Source organism: Pyrus communis, chromosome 2 (genome assembly GCF_963583255.1).
Source record: "Pyrus communis chromosome 2, drPyrComm1.1, whole genome shotgun sequence".
Classification (NCBI taxonomy): Eukaryota; Viridiplantae; Streptophyta; class Magnoliopsida; order Rosales; family Rosaceae; genus Pyrus; species Pyrus communis.
In genome coordinates this window covers 7,820,598-7,839,548 of record NC_084804.1, presented here as the reverse complement: position 1 = coordinate 7,839,548, position 18,951 = coordinate 7,820,598, and the positions used below count along the sequence as shown (strand labels likewise).

General features: G+C 38.0%; 2 protein-coding genes across 2 annotated transcripts; both read right to left on the bottom strand.

The window, feature by feature from the left end:
- Positions 1–5,199: 5,199 nt before the first annotated feature.
- LOC137727015 (VQ motif-containing protein 22-like) lies at positions 5,200–6,237 on the bottom strand. The gene has a single exon (XM_068465967.1). The coding sequence runs from the start codon at positions 6,016–6,018 to the stop codon at positions 5,320–5,322; it is 699 nt and encodes a 232-aa protein (XP_068322068.1). The 5' UTR covers positions 6,019–6,237; the 3' UTR covers positions 5,200–5,319.
- Positions 6,238–12,646: 6,409 nt separating this feature from the next.
- LOC137725902 (copper-transporting ATPase RAN1-like) lies at positions 12,647–18,951 on the bottom strand. The gene is made up of 9 exons (XM_068464740.1): positions 18,503–18,951; positions 16,557–17,171; positions 15,709–16,138; positions 15,091–15,416; positions 14,797–14,855; positions 14,353–14,695; positions 13,942–14,142; positions 13,599–13,856; positions 12,647–13,278 (listed from the first exon to the last, which is right to left on the bottom strand). The coding sequence occupies exons 1-9, from the start codon at positions 18,800–18,802 to the stop codon at positions 12,802–12,804; spliced, it is 3,009 nt and encodes a 1,002-aa protein (XP_068320841.1). The 5' UTR covers positions 18,803–18,951; the 3' UTR covers positions 12,647–12,801.

Here is an 18,951-nt window from a genome sequence, read left to right as displayed (position 1 = left end):
AACGTGAACTAAGAGTTTTCACATTTTTATTTTTATTAATAATGAGTCCTTATTCCAATAATTAATTATTAAGAGTTGACAAAATATTTTTTTAGTGCAATGTTTTAATGTGAAAAGTTATCTTTTTTTTGCGTTACATAACTTACACATAACGTACCATAAGTTTTGTACGTATCAAAATAAGGATAATACAACGTACTAATAACTTGATACGTACTAAATAAAGAATTGCATAACGTACCAAAAGCAAAATTTTATAACGTACCAAAATTGTAACATCCCACATCGCACAGGGGAGTGATCCTTATATGTATATTCCCATCCCTACCTAGTACGAGGCCTTTTGGGAGCTCACTGGCTTTAGGTTCCATGGGAACTCCGAAGTTAAGCGAGAAGGGGGCTAGAGCAATCCCATGATAGGTGACCCACTGGGAAGTTGCTCGTGAGTTCCCAAAAATAAAACTGTGAGGGAATGGTAAGCCCAAAGCGGACAATATTGTGCTACGGTGGTGGAGCGAGTCCGGGAAATGATCCGCCCCGGGCTGGGATGTGACAAAAATACTAATACGTACCCGGATTAAATTTACATAACGTAACAATAACATACCAAATGATCGGTACATTATATTTAATATATCTGTTTGGTACATTATATTTAATATATGTGCATGTTATATTTCATAATTGTATGTTAATAAGATGTTTATGTGTTTTTAGAATTTAAAACAACAAATTATTTGAATAAGAAAAATTCATTTTGAACAAATTATGATAAGATAAGATAGGATGTTTGTGGTGATTTTAGAATATTTATGATATTATTTTCTGAATTAGTTGGTTAATTAAATACGATAAAAATCATAATTTTTAATTAAAAATTAGTAGAAGAATATTTGATCAAAAGTCTAAAAGTTATAGATGTTTGATTAAAAAAATTCAAATTTGAAACATCTATATCAAAATGCCCCCCTAACAATTACGGAAGACCTCAAGGGAGACTTCCGATTATTTCTCATGAACCACCTTGTCAATCTCACAAATATATTACCATGAATTTTAGTGTTTAATTAGTGATGCTTGGAAATTTCAAAAAGCATGCATGTTGAAATATGTCAAATGTGCACAGATCAGTTTAGAATTATAAGACAAAGACCCGTGACCATCAAGTCTTTGAACCTCATTATGGCAACCTATTTGAGAAGGAAAGGAACTTGGAAATCTGATCTGATCAGTCCAATTTGGTTGACGGCTTTTGGATAGAATTTCCCTCCACCGCTTCGGAAAGAGCAGATTGACTGGAACCAGTCCAAGTAAACAAGGCTACAGCGTACATATTCCTTAAATGGCAAAGAAACAAGAAATTGAATTACACTTGGCGCATATAGACCAACTACCGAGTCGATCAGCAAGCTCAGATTCTTGGTCAACCAAATGAGAGTCGATCGACCTTTTATTATGGATAAACCCAAATTGCAGAATAATAATATTTCTTACAATAAAATGGTCCCTTAACAAAACGGCAGCCCACCTTCTTGTACAGATCCCTCGCCCTTTTCTCACTCTCTACTCTCTTACAAGTCAGTCAATGCTCGTGACTAAATAGATTATTGCAGCAGCATTAGCACACCACTACTGCAGCACACCATCAACAGTGGAACATTGGAATGCGGAACCTCCAAGATTAGACTAGTTATGTTGAAGCTGAACGATCATCAAATCCAATTTTTTTAAAAGTTAATTAGGTATTATTTCTTTATCTCAAAGTTTCAGTGCTTACATTGCTGTGACTTGCTATTAAGGAAAATGAAATATTGTAATTAACATGCATTAACTAGAGCATTTACTTGCTTGAACCCTTCTAAAAAAATATTATATAGGCTTATTAATTAATTTACCGTATGAAACTGCCATTTAATCTCATTTTAAGTCTAAACACTAGTTTTGTCTCACCTTGTCACTTGAAATTGTCATTTTCGTCTCATTTAGTCTTAGATCACCCCATTTTTTGCCGATTCTGTCAAATATTTGTTTTATTAAAACGTAGTTCGGACATTTTATTTTTCACACAAGCAGAATAAGCCCCATGCTTGGTGATGTGTCACTTAAATGGGAATTTTGGTAAATCACCACATATTTGTCAGACCGCATGTGAATTGTGACAAGAAAAGTTGAGAAAAAAAATTAAGGTTAAGTGAAAGAGGAGAAAGGTATTTAGGCTTGCGAAACCAATCCTTGAGTTCAGTTGACGACTAATCTTCTTAGTGACAATGGCAATTCATCGTAAAGCTAGAGAAGAGCAACCATTTTATTGTAAGTTTTCAGGAGCAAAGTAAATAATAGTTTTAAGGGGTAATAAATTAATAAGCCGTATATATTGTAAAACTTTATACAAATTAAAACACACACAAATATATAATATATATTCAATAAATTAGGTTCTCCTTGCTGAGGAGAATGCATGGGATTCCTCCACACCAAAATAATGGTTTAAAGTCCCCTAAGCTTAGCTTAGTTCGAAACTTTCTCTCTCTTCGGTGAGAGTCTTTCTCTCAAATTGAGAGTGTTTCTCATCCTTGTGTGAGTGACCAGAACTTTCTTCTCTGTTCAGCCGCCGGCCCTAGCAAGGCCTGGGTCGGTGGCAGGCCTTCATTTTTATTTTTATTTTTTCTCTTCTTTTTCTTCATTTTTCCTTGTTGCTGCCTGTTTTCGGCCTTTCCTTCTTCCTTCTCTTGCCTCGGATCTCGCGGAACTTTCACCTTCGTCGGAAATTCCTTCATCACGACCATATTCTTTCTCTTATCCTGCATCTATCTAACATCCATGTCACCTTTCAACCGTTTCTCTATCTACCCCCAATGGTTTTGGCCTCTTATCAATCCTACTACTTCTCAGATCTGCAACCAATTTCTCTAACCGCATCTCGCGGCTATCCTGGAAGGTGTGTAGAGCTCTTGCTCGGGTGGTCACACCACCACCTTCCATTTGTGTGCCTTCGTTGGCACGATTCCTTGTGGGAGGTTTTTCCCGCAAGTTTCATTCTTTGGATGGCTGCAGATTTGAGTGTTGTGGCATGATGGAGGCGGGTGGAACCTTCCTTGATTTTTGATTTGGAGGCTTCTTTTGGGTGGATTTTGGTGCCTGCAAGAGGCGGTGGCTCGTGGTCGGTAGTGTTGGCGGCGACTAAATACTTAGGCATCTCAAACCGAAAGCTGGTCAGATAGTTCGTTTTAACCCTCTGGTCCACCAAGAAATTAATATTTTAATGAACAATGTAGGATCATATTTCTTACCATCTCCAACCGAGGGCCAAATGGTCATATGGCCAAACATAATTTATTATTTAAATTTAAAAACTACAACAACTTATATTTAAAAGCTACAACTTAAATTTAAAAACTACAAATTAAATTTAAAAATTACATTAACTTAAATTTAAAAACTACAACAACTTAAATTTAATATCCATAATCAACATCATCTTCATCATCCGCCATTGTAGGAGTATAGTCAGAGGTAAACAACTACCGCCGGGTCATAATATCTTTTTTTTCCTATCAAAATAGGCCTTACTCATTGGAGTGTAATTAGAAGTGTTCCTTTCCATATTTTTATCATTCATCTCTTCTTGTATTTGTTTGGCCCGTTCTTCATGCCTATGGTTCCTTTCTTCCACGACAATGGCATTTTGCTTTGCCATTAATCGCAATGAGGCTGCCACTTCCTGTTGAGCGGCATAATCATCATTTGCCTTGCCCTTTTCCTTCAACCTTCGGGCCTTGTTTCATCCCATAACCCTAGGTATGAAACCTTCACCTGAAGACGGATTTTCTACCCTTGTTTGTTGAATGGTAGGAGATCCATCTTTATCCACTTCTACAGCTGAGGATGTAGTTCCAAACATCGGCGTATGACCTACTCTATGTTGAGGTGGATCTTCAAATAACACCCACTCTTTACAAATTTCCTAACAACCGTGAAACTGAAAGGGTTTCGAGCTGCCTTCCATATACAACTCCTCCGCTTGGCATACCTAGAAAATATAATTACAAAAATTAAAGGAAATTAAATGTAATATAATTAAATATAATTACAAAAAATTAAAGGAAATTAATTTATGAAATTAAATATAATATAATTAAATATTTAAAATAAATTGTGAAAACACTTACTTCGTCGTAGTAGTTAGCGCCGTTTTCATGTCTATTTGCAGCTGCTAATAGTGCTTGATGCCATTTGCTTGGCTGAAGATGTTTCTTCCATCTTGAAGAACAACTCTCGTGGTTTCGGGTATTCGGTAGAGTGGTACCTTTGTAGAACTCTAAGTATTTTTTAGACACACGAGTCCAAACACCTTCACTTGTTTGAGAACTACCCCTCACACTATCTTCCAACACCCATCTATAAGCCCTGCAAAGAGTTTCATCTTCTTTTCGGGTCCAAGCCCTACCGTTCATTGTAGACGAGGACATTTGAAAATTATTGAAAAAAATGAAGGAAATATCTTTGGAAGAGGTAAGAAAATATGAGAATTGAAATGGTGTAGGAATGGTGAAAATTTTGTGAGGAATGGTTTAGGTATTTATAGGAAAAAAATGAGAATTTTTTAGAATTTTTAAAAATAATTTTGGCCCAAAAAAAAAAAATTTCAAAAACCAATGGTAACTGACGTCAGCTAGCCATTGCTAGCTGGTGTTCGCTAGCCGTTGGGGTTTGAATTGGAGCCCGACTCGGGGCCGGCTGGCTGGCTGGTTGGCCCTTTGGCCTTTTTTTGTCCAATGGAGCTCACGAGCTCTTTGGCCTAGCCCTTAGTTGGAGACCGTTTTCGGGCTATTTTCAGTCCTTTGGCCATTGAGACCCTTCAGTTGGAGATGGCCTTGAGGTTTTCGGCTTTTGTTTTGTTTTGCTTTGGCTCATCCGTTTGGTTGGGCCTGTTGTGGGATTCAAATTTTAGTATTGAGCTTTATTTGTAATTGGATCCCAGTTTGTAAATGTCTTTTTTGTTGTGGTAATGAATGGTTACCTTTGGACCACAAAAAAGAAAAATGGACATAACATGCAAAGAATTTGTAGCTAGAGTTAAGAGTATTTATTTACGCAAGCACATTATACAAGTGTCTGATCCCCTTCTTTTTCCCCTACCGCTTGTATTATAAAAATGAAAATAAAGTAATAGTATATCGTGCATATATGAGCAAAATCTGAAAATAATGGCTTGATTATTCTAATATTACAGCATAAAACATTAACGAATAATCAAAGAGAAATTTCCATTGCTTTTGTTTTTTATTTGACCTAGTCATGAATATGTAGTACTTTACTCTAACTGGAGAAAAATTCCCTCGAATATTCATGCAAAGCTATATCTTCCTGATCCATGACAAAACCATCCACAACCTCCCCACTTTGCATAGGATTATAATTAACACTACTCGACGAATATTGAAACACATCGTTACCACTACCGCTAACATTGTCAATCGGATACATTTGTTGTTCCCCTTGATGTAAGTGTTGGTTTTCTTGCAACTGTAGCAGCGGTTGTCGTTGTTGTTGCTGTACTTGTAGCGGCGGCTGCGCCAACCGCTGCAATTGTTGATGATACTGGTAGTTATAGTTATGATTGTCAAAAGGTGCCACTACAGAGCTAGTCACGTTATTATTGGATCCAAAACTCAAGTTGATCGGACCCCTTTGGCTCCCAAAGGAAAGGGGTGTGCTAGAAGCAGCACAACCTGTGAATTGTTGCACCAAATCTCGAAAGTTGTTGGCGTTGGCATTGAGGAGGGTGATGGGCGTCTTCTTTGAAACCCTAGACCTCCTTCTGATGGGTTTTGACACACTTCCTGATGGCGTGAGCTGGCCCCCACTAGGGCTGCTGGGGCTGATTTCTGTCACAGTAGGACTACTTGTTGTGACAATAGTGGAATCAGAAAACCCTCCACTAATGGGTGTTGTTTTCTGCCCATTATCCATGAGGGCTTGTTGGTAGTATTGCCCCCACTCACTAGAACTTGGCATATTTGTACTTTTGATGCCTGCAATTGAATTGCCTGTAAAATAACTTACAACAGAGAAACTGGTTGAATGTTTACTTACATAAGAGTGACTGGATGCCGATGAATCCTAAAGAGGATGAGTTCCGAAGAAGTACCGATCTTAAGATAATAGAGAAGCACCGCCAGAGTTTCAACGGTGCTTTTTAGTGGTGGGCGATTTATGTCACTCTATTGTGTTGTGAAAGGAATTATTAAGAAACCTTACATCTCTATTGTATTTATAGGGACTTTTGGTCAATATTAAGACAAGTCTTTAGTTGACCTTTCAATTCAAAGAGAGAAAGATGCTGATGGCCAAAGCAAGCAGTGCTTCCTGGAAATTACTTGTGTTAGTATCAAATGAGATCATCATAGCCACATCACTATTGGTCTCCAATCAATTGGTGGAGCGAATTTTGAGATGGTATACGCTTCTTTGGTCAGAAAATTGTTATAAAGAAGCTAACCACGGTTAGAAAAAACTTAATTAATTAAAGGGTATTCCTGCTTTATCAAATTAAGTTTCAGATTAGGAGATTTGCAACTTAGCAACTTTGCATGTGTGAGTTGATTTGATATGAGACATGCTAATTAATTTCTGACTTTACTTGAATATATATTAGAGTTTAATTTCCTCGGTAAACTATGAGATTAGGGATTTTATATGGAAATTGATATTAGTACTCCAAAAATCTCATTCTACACTCCAAACTTTCTATATTATGAAAAAATATACATTTGTGAGGAGTGTAGAATGAGATTTTTGGAATGTCAGTAACACTTCCCTTTCTATATTTTTAGTATATAAATTCACATCAAATAATATTTGCTGTTTATTACAAATAAACAACATAAATAAATATTAAATACATTTGTAAAAAGACATGATCTGGTTTGCTAAGAATGTTAACGCTTGCAAGTCACCGTATAATATATATACATATACATATATATATATATATATATATATATATATATATATATATATTATATCAGTAATTTTCAATAAATATGAGACATGCTGATTAAAGTGGATGTTGCCATTGCAATTAACCAATTAATATTGGGAAAGGGATTGTAACAACCCGTCCCGGAATTTAGGGAACGAAAAGGGTATTTTGGTAATTTCACTTTTGTTGTAGGATATTTGTTTGAAATGTGACTTTGTGGCCTTAAATGGTGTGCCATGTCGTCCCCCCCCCCCTCTGATTTTGTCCTCGGCCCCATTTCCGTTTTCTTTCTCTCCCTCTTCCTCTCACTGCACCCAACCCTCCCCGAGGGTAGCTTGCACACCCACACACATACCAACTGTCTCTCTCTGATTTCCCTCACCTCTCTTGTCCCTCTCCCTCATCTGTGTGTGACAACTCCAGAACCTGGACGCCATGAGATCCAGTGCAAAGGTACAAAGGAAAAACCGGCGAGTCTTCACCACCTCTAATCATGGTAAGCTATTAGAACCTTTTTGATCGTGTTTAGGAGTGATTTTGAGATGTCTTTGAGAAGTTTTGTGGTTTTTGGAAGAAGAACACCTTGGGAAGACTTTCCCCAGTTTCCTGTGAGAACCCGTGGGTTTCAAAGCGTTTTCCGGCCACCTCATGTCTTGAAATTGGTACGAATCTCTTCCTTATTCCTTGGGCTTCAATTTGGTATATTGGACGACTTGTTTTAGTTAGATTTGGGGGTTGAATGGAGCTTGGAAAGCTCTGGTTTCCTTCTTCGTGAATCCGGCTTGAAAACCGGATCAACCCAACCCAGAATTTTGAACCCAGGCCCAAACCATAACCAAATTTGGGCTCAAAACCTAACCCAAGGCCTTCGGCCCACTAAGCCCAACCCAAGCCTTTAGGCCATGTAAGCCTGGCCCGAACCCAAATGGCCTTAGCCCAGGAACGAAGCTTAACCCAGAACTGAATTGGCCCAAAACCCAGAACAGGACTGGCCCAAACACAGAACCTAGTTGGCGAGTGGACCTGGGCGTAGGCGCACGTGGGTGTCTGCCTTGGCCGGCACGTGGAGCACACGCGCTTCCACCAAAGGTACTGTGCTCTGCCGCTGTCCACGGCGGCGCCGGCGACCCAAAATGGCTTGTAGTGGCGTGTGACCGTCGAGGCCGCCATCCCGCGATGGCACGTGGTGGTACCCGAGGTCCCCCTTATGTTTTTGGATGTCCTGAATTCGTTTATGACGTTCGTTTCTCAAAATTCAATCGTTATGATTGAGTTTTATTAATTGGAACTGTTATGTGTTTAGGTGTAATTGTTTATGGAATTTTCGTCCTCTTTTGTTTGCACGGCTCTTTGCCAATGGTGTAAGGTGAGTGGACACCTTCCAAAATGCATATTTTACTATAAGAAATGCGTACATGAAAAACATGATTTTATGACTACCTCGGCCCAAAACCCAGAACCGGACTAGCCCAAACACAGAACCCAGTCCACACGTGGGTGCCTGCCTTGGCTAGCGCGTGAAGCACATGCGCCTCCACCAGAGGTACTGTGCTCCGCTGCCGTCGCCGCCAGCGACTTTTTCGGTAACCCAAAATGGCACATAGCTGTCAGGGCCACCACTCCGTGGCGGCACGTAAGGGTACCCTAGGTCCACCTTATGTTTTTCATTGTACTGAATCCGTTTATGACGTTCGTTTCTGAAAATCGATCTTTATGATAAAGTTTTATTAATTGGTACTGTCATGTGTTTAGGTGCAATTGTTTATGGCGCTTCTGTCCTCTCTTGTTTGCACGGTTCTTCACCAACGGTGTAAGGTGAGTGAACCCCTTCCAAAATGCATATTTTACTATTAGAAATGCATACATGAAAAGCATGATTTTATGACTACGTTTTATGCAACGTTTATGAGTGAATTGGTTACCATGCTTTATCAATATCATGCTTTATCGACTTTACGTCCCTTGTGGTATATATGATTGATGACTATATACATACTTGTGAACGTGGTTTTACAATATGACGTTTTAGCTACTGAACTCTTATTAAGATAGTTACACACACACACACACATACATATATTAAAAATATTATGTTAATGTTCTTATGTACTTACTTGGTGGTTATTCAAATGATCTGGCTACGAGCGAATGGTCCTGCATACAGGCGAATGATACATTTATATTGGCTTCGGCTGTGGGTTGTGCCTACAGGCGGAAAATACTTATATTGGCTTCGGCTGGGGATTATAATGCCTACAGGCGGAATATACTTATATTGGCTTCGGCCAGGGGTTGTAGTGTCTACGGGCGGAAGATATTTATATGGCTTTGGTTAAGCGTAGGTTGTTGGCTTCGGCCGGGAGATACTTATATATGGCTACGACCGGGTGTGGGTTGGTGACTTCGGCCGATTATGATAACATTGTTAAGCACTATATATGATATATGTTTTATGAAGCTTTATGGCATGCTAGGATTTTCGGAAAACCTATTACATATTATGCTATACAAGTTTTCTAAACATGGGGGTTAGTATGTTAAAGATTAACTGTTTTATTACTACGTATATATCAACTTGGTCTATTTATGTTTTGATTTGCGCCCCCTCAGGACTTAGAATCGAGGCGTACAATCCCGGCATCAAGGTACTCCCGCATCAGCATCTTCGAGTCCTCTCGATGTAGGACCCATCCTTTTGTTCATTCAATTTTATATTATTCTTTTTTAGTGTCTCGGTTTAGTTGTATACTCTGAACACGTTCCATAAATGCACATTCATTATAATTAAATTTACAAGTTTTATTTATGTCGGTTAATTGTTTCTAGTTCTCATGCATCCTAATATGGCTTCGTCACCTTCAGGTGTCAGCTAGCATGTGTCTTCCCTGGTGTTTGGAGAATATTAGGGTCAAGCATGTCAATTTTGGATCCTTTCCGGATCCCTTCCACCTAATCTTCTTCATCAAATCATCCAGACCCTTGAAATTTGATCCAACGGTTAAAAATACAGGCCCACTTTAAAAGTTATAATAATTTTAGATGTTGAATCAAATTTTAATGGCCTGAATTATTTGATGAGAATGATTAGGTAGAAGAGATCCGGAAAGGATCCCTATCCTTAATTTGAACTCGGCAACCTACTACTCGGTCAATTGTCATTATCAAAGTTGATGTCAGATATGATCTGTTAGCAAATGACATCGATTATGTTATTTGCAGCGATCTTTAATCCTTTTGTTTATAGTTAATAAATCAACACGAACTTTTAGCGACAAAGTCTCACTCTTTGCGTTTCAGTACTGTTTCATGTCTGAAAAGGCTTGGAAGTTGATGCTATCCAAGTCTGAACGCAATTCTGATTTTTCTTTACTTGCTGATGAAGTTTTTGAAGCTTTCCACAACAGCAGAAATGATTTAGATAGCTTCTGGAATTCAATTAATATATCACTGATGTAAGACATTACGGTTTTTTATTTACTTTTTTCTTTGTATATGTAGAAAATTTGTTATCCAGAGATTCATAAACTAAGTTACTTCGGGGAAATTATATATTATCTGGAAAACTAGTGGACCCCATCCACTAGGATTGGCTTGTAGGGCAAATTTTCTTACATTTGTGTTTGACCAATATATACAATCCAGATCCTTTGAACATGTCGTATGTCTTTTAGTTTGTTGAAAAGAAATACATCATGTCACCTTCCCATGGATGTTGAAGATAGCCATTTTTGTAATATGGACTGCGATATGATGTTCCAGTGACCATTTGTTCAGTCTTTTTTTTTAATTGATTTTCACACTATTTCAGCCTTTTGCACAATTTTTTTTGTGCCTCACATTTTTTTTAATTTTTTTTATCGTTAAATTAAATAAATCAAACGAAAATAACGTACGAACTTAAACAGTGGTGTGTGAGAAGAAAAAAAAAAGTGTAGTTATAATTTCTTTTGGTTTGGTACTGGAGGTGATTCACTTAGACTAAACTAAGACAACTAGCTACCAACTATTATTGGTCATTAGCATAGTGGATAAAAACTCATAGTTAATGAAAAAACATACATTCAAGGTTACATAAACTCTTCGTTTAGAAAAGAATTACCCATGTACGTTCTAAATCAGATATTTTACAATTGTTTAGGTTGAGAAAGTTGAAAAAGATTTTATTTTTATTATTATCTGTTGTATATATATGTATATGTTGCTAATTACGAAAGGTAGATGTGCGAATCCTCCGTTGTTTTAAAATGTTTCTTTTTGCTTAATCTTTCACTTATTTGATGTTCCTAATTGGATGTGTGTGAACGAGCATCGGCTGCTCACTGAGAAGTACCTAACCTACCGTACAAATTAAGGTTGGTCATATAAATTTATGTCAAATAATTAACCTAAAGAAAAACATAATTAATGATATAATCTTTTATTCTTTCAAGAACAAAACCCCATGCTTATCAAGGATTGTTTTGACCAGCAACCACATCTGATTTTTTTTTTCTTAGTTTTGACTTGGTCTAGGACTGCTAGAGCCTAGAAGCCAAGACTGACATGAACACTTGCCACAACCTCTTTCGCTCCATGACCTCGAGGTCTGACAGATTACGAACCACACACGTCCAAGACTTTTGTGTAAGGTGTAAACCTTTAAGGATCATGGGGAGCAGGGTTCAATTTTCTAACCACGTTGTCGTTCCTTGATATTGAAAAGGAAGGATAATGCAATCTGACGCAAAGACAAATAACGCTCTTTAGGAGATTCACCGGGAAGAAAAATGTAGAGGAAAAGTCTTACCTCCTCACATTTAAGGATTTTTCTCCATTTAAATAATGTTATCTCAACAAATTACAGATTAACATATATGCATACATTTTTTCTTTTTATAATTTTATAAGTCGTACCATAGGGATTGGATGTGAAAAACAAAATGTCGGCCGTCGACTACTTAACATGCTCCATGTCATTCACCTGGGCTTGGGATCAGCAGCGTAATTAAACTTACGCAAGCGGAGTTAAATTTGTGGTTAATTTGTGCAAGGTGCATGATTTAGGATTCATACAGTCAACCTCATTTAGTGAGATAAATCTTCTTGTTGTTGTCATTTTGGTAAATCACTTCATTATAGGTGTTAATTTGTTGTTTGTAAGAAGTTTTTCCTCTTTACAGATGGTGATCTCGCTACAAATAAATTGTAGTTTGACACGTCCACAAATTTTTTATTTTTTATTTTGAGAAGTCACTTCATTATAAATTTCCAAGTGCTAATTTGTGATTTGCAAGCAACCTCCTCTTTACAAACAACTATCTCTTTACATATAAATAACAATCTAACACAAGCATAAAAATTTCTTTTGTATATTTTAGTATGTCACTTCATTACAAATGTTAATTTGTGATTTTCCAAAATCAATTAGCTGCTTCTCTCTCATTTTCACAAACCATAAAAAAACTTGCAAATCTTCCCCTTCCTTTCGGTGTTTATGTTGCCAACAAGGTACTGGATGGTGGAGCATGGTAAACCAATAATTCCTGGAGTTGGTTCTCCTTCTCCAAAACCTACCATTTACCAAGTATCTTCATACATAACGTCCCTCTTTGGAAAAACTCAGGTAAACACAGAACCTCTAATTCTTTCCAATGAATGTTAAAAATCAAATCGACGAGAAACGAAACAAGAAAGAAATGGAACTTATTATACAAGTAGAGGGGCATTTACAACGAATGAGGCATAAAATTACACCCCATCACAAGCACACAAGGAGAAGACGTAATGCACAAAATTGGGATAAAGTCGAATTCGAACTATTTATCCCGTTTTACTTCCTACTCTACAACTATTTCCAGTATGGCGGTAAGTCTGGGTTTTCTGTACCTCCTAAGGAGCAAAGAAGAGCATACAACACTAACAGATGACATGGCCATGCATGCACCGGCTGCCCATGGCGGCAACATGATCCCCAGCGATGGGAAGAAGACCCCTGCGGCAATAGGTATTGCGATCACATTGTACGCCATGGCAAACACATAATTCAATCGAATACGAGTAAAGGTTTTCCTTGAGAGATCAATGGCTGTGATTACGTCTTCCAAGTTATTTCTCATCAGCACGTAGTCAGCTGCTTCAATTGCAATATCCGTCCCTGCCCCGATTGCCATACCAACATCAGAAGCAGCTAGGGCAGGAGAGTCATTGATTCCGTCACCAACCATGGCAACTATACTTCCATCTTTTTGGAATGAACAAACCACATCAGCTTTTCCAGCCGGCATTACCTCTGCCCTCACGTCTTGAATGCCAACCTACCCAGCAATGTATTCACATGAATGTCAAACGTCTACGCAACTAAAACATAGAAATCATATGGCTAAACGTTACCAAATCATTATTAAATCCCTTTTTTTTTTCAGAAAAGGAAATAACCGTACCCGCTTGAAGTCCAAAAATAATCTCCGACTTTCAGTTTATACGAGACACTCTTTAGTTCATATAAGGTCAAACATGATTGCATCCAAAACCAAATGAAAAATGTAACTCGAAATAAAAGCCAAAGTTGCACATTTTTTCCTGTCAAAATTATCAGATCTTAACTTGACTAATGGATAAACAGATATATACTAACCTCCTTAGCAACAGCTTGTGCTGTCCTCCGATTATCCCCAGTCACCATGACTGGTATGACACCCATCTTACGTAGTCCTTCTATCACTATGGCAGCTTCTCTTTTTAGAGGGTCCGCAACCCCCAAAACACCAATTAAATTGCCTTCATATGCAACAAGTATGCCTGTCTTTGCACTTTCTTCCAGCTCTACTACAAAGTTCTCTACATGTGTAGGAATGTCAATTCCACTTTCACTCATCAGCTTCCTATTACCGACCTGTTTAGGATACAATACTTCCAATAAGCAACCATGGATGGTGAAGCATATCAGGATGGAAGCCATATGGAAATTTAGAACTCACCAGAACAAGTTTTCCATCTATAAAGCACTGTATACCTCTTCCGGGCAAAGCAGAGAACTCTGAGGCATCAAAAAGCCATCCAGAAAGTGTGGTGTCTTTGCTCTTGTTTGGGGCATCGTTAGTTACGGAAGGCTCATCAAAAAAGTGAAAATGGCGTGCATATTCCACTATTGCTTTTGCCAATGGGTGTTCACTGCTAGCCTGAGCCAACAAAAGGAAAATATAAAAAAAATATATTAGCGGACATAAAATAGCTGTCAACTTTCTGCAGTTGAATGTTTAGAACTTTATATTGAAGCATGTAACAATATTAGATGTCATATTTCCAAGGGCTACCAGAGAAAACATTTGAATTAAAAAAACATAATGATATAGAAAGAAGGTTTCTCTGGAGAGGTAATAGAAAGTTACCTCTGCAGAAGCCACCAATTTAAGAAATTCTCCACGATCCATTCCCGTGAAAACTTTTACAGTAGTAACTGTCGCTTTTCCCTGGGTCAGCGTACCAGTTTTATCAAATATCACATACTTGATCTTCTGAGCTCTTTCCAAAGCATCTCCTCCTTTTATCAGCACACCATTATTAGCCCCAACCCCCGTTGCAACCATGACAGCAGTTGGTGTTGCCAAGCCCAGTGCACAAGGACATGCAATTACCACAACCGATATGGAAAACATAAGGGCAAATACAAAGTGATTTCCGTTTTCAGGGAGCCACTTTTCTGGGTAAGCTCCAAAGGCTCCAGCAATATACCTAAAGCGAGAACATACAAGTTATCGATAGCTGGCCTAAACATTCTCAACTTACAAATTCACTAATTATGCGAAAGATCATAATAAATACGGTGAACTTACCAACCCAACAATGTCAACAATGCCAAGGAAACTACAGTAGGGACGAAAATGCTAGCAATCTGCAGTTATGGAGAGATGGAAGACATTAGTTGCACTTTACCTTAAACTTTACAGAAGTTAATGAATTAGCTTTTGTGGAAATAAAGAAGGGCTAAAAACTATAGGGGGACTTGGCAACTTCTCACAAGCAACTTTATAAGAAATAATTCCATAATACCCTTGAAAATGATATTCATATATAGCATAAGTATCACATAGAAAAACTAATTCAAAAACTACATTTCCAGCACTTACAAAATCAGCAAATTTCTGAATAGGAGCTTTGGACATCTGAGCAGTCTCGACCAAATTAATTATCTGACTTAAAACTGTATCGGATCCAACTTTTGTAACTTGTATGTGAAGAGCTCCATGTAAATTTATCGTTCCTCCGATAACTAATGAATTTACTTCCTTTGAAACAGGTATAGCTTCACCAGTCACCATACTCTCATTGACATAACTTGAACCCCACACAACCATACCATCAGCAGGAACTTTGGTACCAGGAAGAACTTTTAACACATCCCTGGGCTGAATCAGCAAGGCATCAATTTCCCTTTCTCCAATGACTTTCCCACCTAATAAACAATTTAATCAAATTAGCCACTCATCTAGAATTTTATATTCAATTCCACCATAAACTTTGATTTGGTTAAAGAATGATAACAATATCAAAACATAGGGACATGAATTATCAATTGGTAATGGAGGAAGAAAAATGAAAAACAAAACAAACAAACAGAATGATTGGTTAAATTATGATAACAATATCAAATATTAAAACACAGGGACATGGAATATCAATTGGTAATGGAGGAAGAAAAATAAAATATGAAAAACAAAACAAACAAACGGAACGGAACAATGTACCTTTATCTTTGACAATTAACAATGCTGTAGCTGGAGCAAGTTCTATCAACTTCTTGATGGCATCTGATGTTTTTCCTTTTGCAAGGCACTCCAGATATTTCCCCAAAAGTACAAATGTTATTAGCATGGCACTTGTTTCAAAGTATGTTGGAGACCAGAAGCCAGTGACTGCACCATATAGAAGTGCGCATACAGAATAGAAGTAAGAGGCCGAAGTTCCCAATGCGACCAAAACATCCATGTTAGTTGAACCATTTCGTAAGGCTCTGGCAGCTGCAATGTAGAAGCGCTTCCCAATAACAAACTGAACAACACTGACCAATGCCCACTTCAACCAATCACCCATTTCAAAGGGCCCACATTTCCAGAGCAGTAACGAATAAAGAAGCGGGATATGAGGACAAACTACTCGAATGAAAAAGATAGGAATCTGGAGACAATTTATTTATGTCAGTTAACAGATTTTAAAAGTAATATATACATATCTATACTTAGTACTTATGCATGCATACATAAAAAACATAAGAAAATATTAGGACTAAGTGTCTAAAGGAGCTCCCAATAACCAGTGTCTCGATGCATTCTGAATGAACTACTTAAGAAACAATATGCTTCTGTTTAGAAAATTGAACTTTAAAATTAATTAACTTAATTTCTCTTATGATAGAAGTGGTCTGTTCAATACTGTACTGCTATCAGGCAAATTAGGCAAATTAGGCAAACAGAATTGAACAAGAATGAAGGGAAGAGGAAAAAACTAAGGGTATGACATATAGCATAATCATGGGTCATTTTTTCTATTGATAAAGCATATAACCATGTGCATGTTAAGAAATAAATATACTCACACTGAGAAGCAAACTGCAAAGAAACAGCCGAAACATATTTGAGGCTTCATTGATATCTTTAGAAGTCATTCTTGTATAAGGGTTTGCCACTTGTAGTTTAAATTTCTCATTGCTTGATTCCTGAATCTCATCCACCAAGGATCTAGAAGTGACAACTTCAGGATCAAAGAGGATTTCAAGTTCTCTTGAAATCCTGTCAACATGAAAATGTCTAACCCCTTTCAAATTGCTAATTATGGCTTCTAAAGTCTCTGCATCCATCTCGCTGAATACGCCAGCAACTCCAAGTACGATTTTATCCTGTTGACTACTCTGTACAAGTGATGCATCAAAACCAGCATCTTCAATGGCATTCACTATCTCATCTTTACTAATTACCAGAGGATCATACTCCACTTCCCCTAGTGAAGTTGCCAGGGCTACTACAGCTCTTTTGACCCCAGGAAGCCCTTTTAGAATACCTTCAACAGAGTTCACACAGGCAGCACAGGTCATACCTCCTATTGAGAACTGACCAGACAGGGTACCATGTGGCTTTGTTCCACTTGCACTGGGCTCAGGTATAACCTCTGCCTCAAACCCAGCATCTTCAATTGCATTCTTGATGTCTTCATCCTGAATGAACAGCGCTAAAGTAGTCTCAGTAACTAAAAACCTCCGTACTTCTCAAAAACAAGTTGGTAAGCAGTATACAATCATGATTATCCCCTCAAGCAATCAACTGAAGAACACACAAGGAAGATCAAGGATTAAGAAAGTTGGCCAGAACTTTACTCGAGAAATTTCCAAGGAAGGGCAACAAAATATTTAGAATTAAATTGGCAACCTACCAATCATATAAATCGTTTGAACGCTTCTGTGTAGTTCATAGGAACATCACCCATTACAACGGTAAAAAATAACCAATTCAGCCAACAAGTGCAGATACGATGCAGGAAAATAGCAAGCAAAGCCTAGTATCCAACTTTTTGGAGCAAGTACTAGTGAAAGTAAAAATGTGAAAGAGGCCTGATTTATTGAAGTACAAATTACATAAGAGCAAGGAGAGTTTCAGAGAGAAAGTTTGCACATTTATAGTACTAATGGCATGTAATCAGCAGCTTCACTGATTTCAACACTTGCTGATTCAAATGCAGGTTTCTTACATTATCCGGATTAATAACAACCTTACATTATCTTAATTTTTAAAACTAGTAGTACCCATATCTACATAAGCTATCTGATCCAGTTGGGTATGGCTGCCTCCCGGAATCGGGCATATGTTATATCTGAGTCATCCTCACGCAAAATTTACAAGAAAAGTGTACCACCGAACCAATCACAATTTTTTTTTTCAAAATGCACCATATAAGACATAATTTGAGTCCAACAAAAAGTAAATGTGTGTGTGTGAGAGAGAGAGAGAGAGAGAGAGAGCCCATCATTAAAGAGGGGATGCGGAAGAATAATCTGTGACTTTAGACTAATTCTTATCATGATTGCAGCTCCAAGTATATAAAGTAAAACCACATAATAACTGAAGTACCAAATAATTAACCCTTAATCATGATCCAGTCCAACATAAAGCATAAACAAAAAACAAGCATGATCAACCAAAACTCGATCCTAGGATTATTCGAAAACCACACTAATCCTCAGTGTTTTCGAACACTAAGGAACACCAAAACAACTACCAAAGCTCAAAATTCACTAACCCATGATACCATCCGCCTTAAGATCAACACTCAAATACAATTTAAAAAGAAAAAAAAACCAAACTTTTTAAAAATTAAGCAAGCAGGACTAAACCATACTTCAAAACGCCCAAAACCAACTAACAAAAGCTCAAAAAATTTCGAAAACGGACACGAACCCAATTGCCCAATTCAGCCAGAAACACCGAAAAACCCAGCAAAACCCACCAGCATTCAAAAACCACATCCGATCAAAAGCTAAATTTGACTAACCTTGACCAATCTCGGATCAAAAACCACATCGGCCCTGTTCTGGAGCAACGCCACGGAGGCCGTGAGAACCCCATTGACGCTCTGCAGAGCACCTTCGACAGAATTCGAGCAAGCAGCACACGTCATACCAGAGACTCTGACTTGAACCCTCTTCATCCCCGCTTCAACTCCCTCCGAATTCTCATACGAATCCAGGAGCCTCACGTCCTCCAAATCGCCGAAGTCGCCGGCGGCAACCATCGACGTCGGAGCTCGGGCGGAGACTTGGGTAAGCTGGAGGTCTCTGGGACTCGGCGCCATTGTAAGGTACCGAGCCGATAGAAAAAAAAGACAGAGAAATTTATACAAAAAAAAAATGGAGCGAATTGTAGAGAGAGAGAGAAAATGGAGATTGTTTTTGTAGAGAGAGAAGGGGAGGATGGAGGAGACTTTTCCGAGGGAGATGGTTG

What these genes read in the sequence shown, in the direction of transcription:
- LOC137725902 (XM_068464740.1), bottom strand. Translation starts at nt 18,802, where the DNA reads ATGGCGCCGAGTCCCAGAGACCTCCAGCTTACCCAAGTCTCCGCCCGA. An exon ending in TTGTTGACATTGTTGGGTTG is followed by an intron (nt 14,696 to 14,796) that starts GTAAGTTCACCG and finishes TTCTCGCTTTAG; the next exon opens with GTATATTGCTGGAGCCTTTG. An exon ending in CACAAGCTGTTGCTAAGGAG is followed by an intron (nt 13,279 to 13,598) that starts GTTAGTATATAT and finishes ATTGCTGGGTAG; the next exon opens with GTTGGCATTCAAGACGTGAG.
- LOC137727015 (XM_068465967.1), bottom strand. Translation starts at nt 6,018, where the DNA reads ATGCCAAGTTCTAGTGAGTGGGGGCAATACTACCAACAAGCCCTCATG.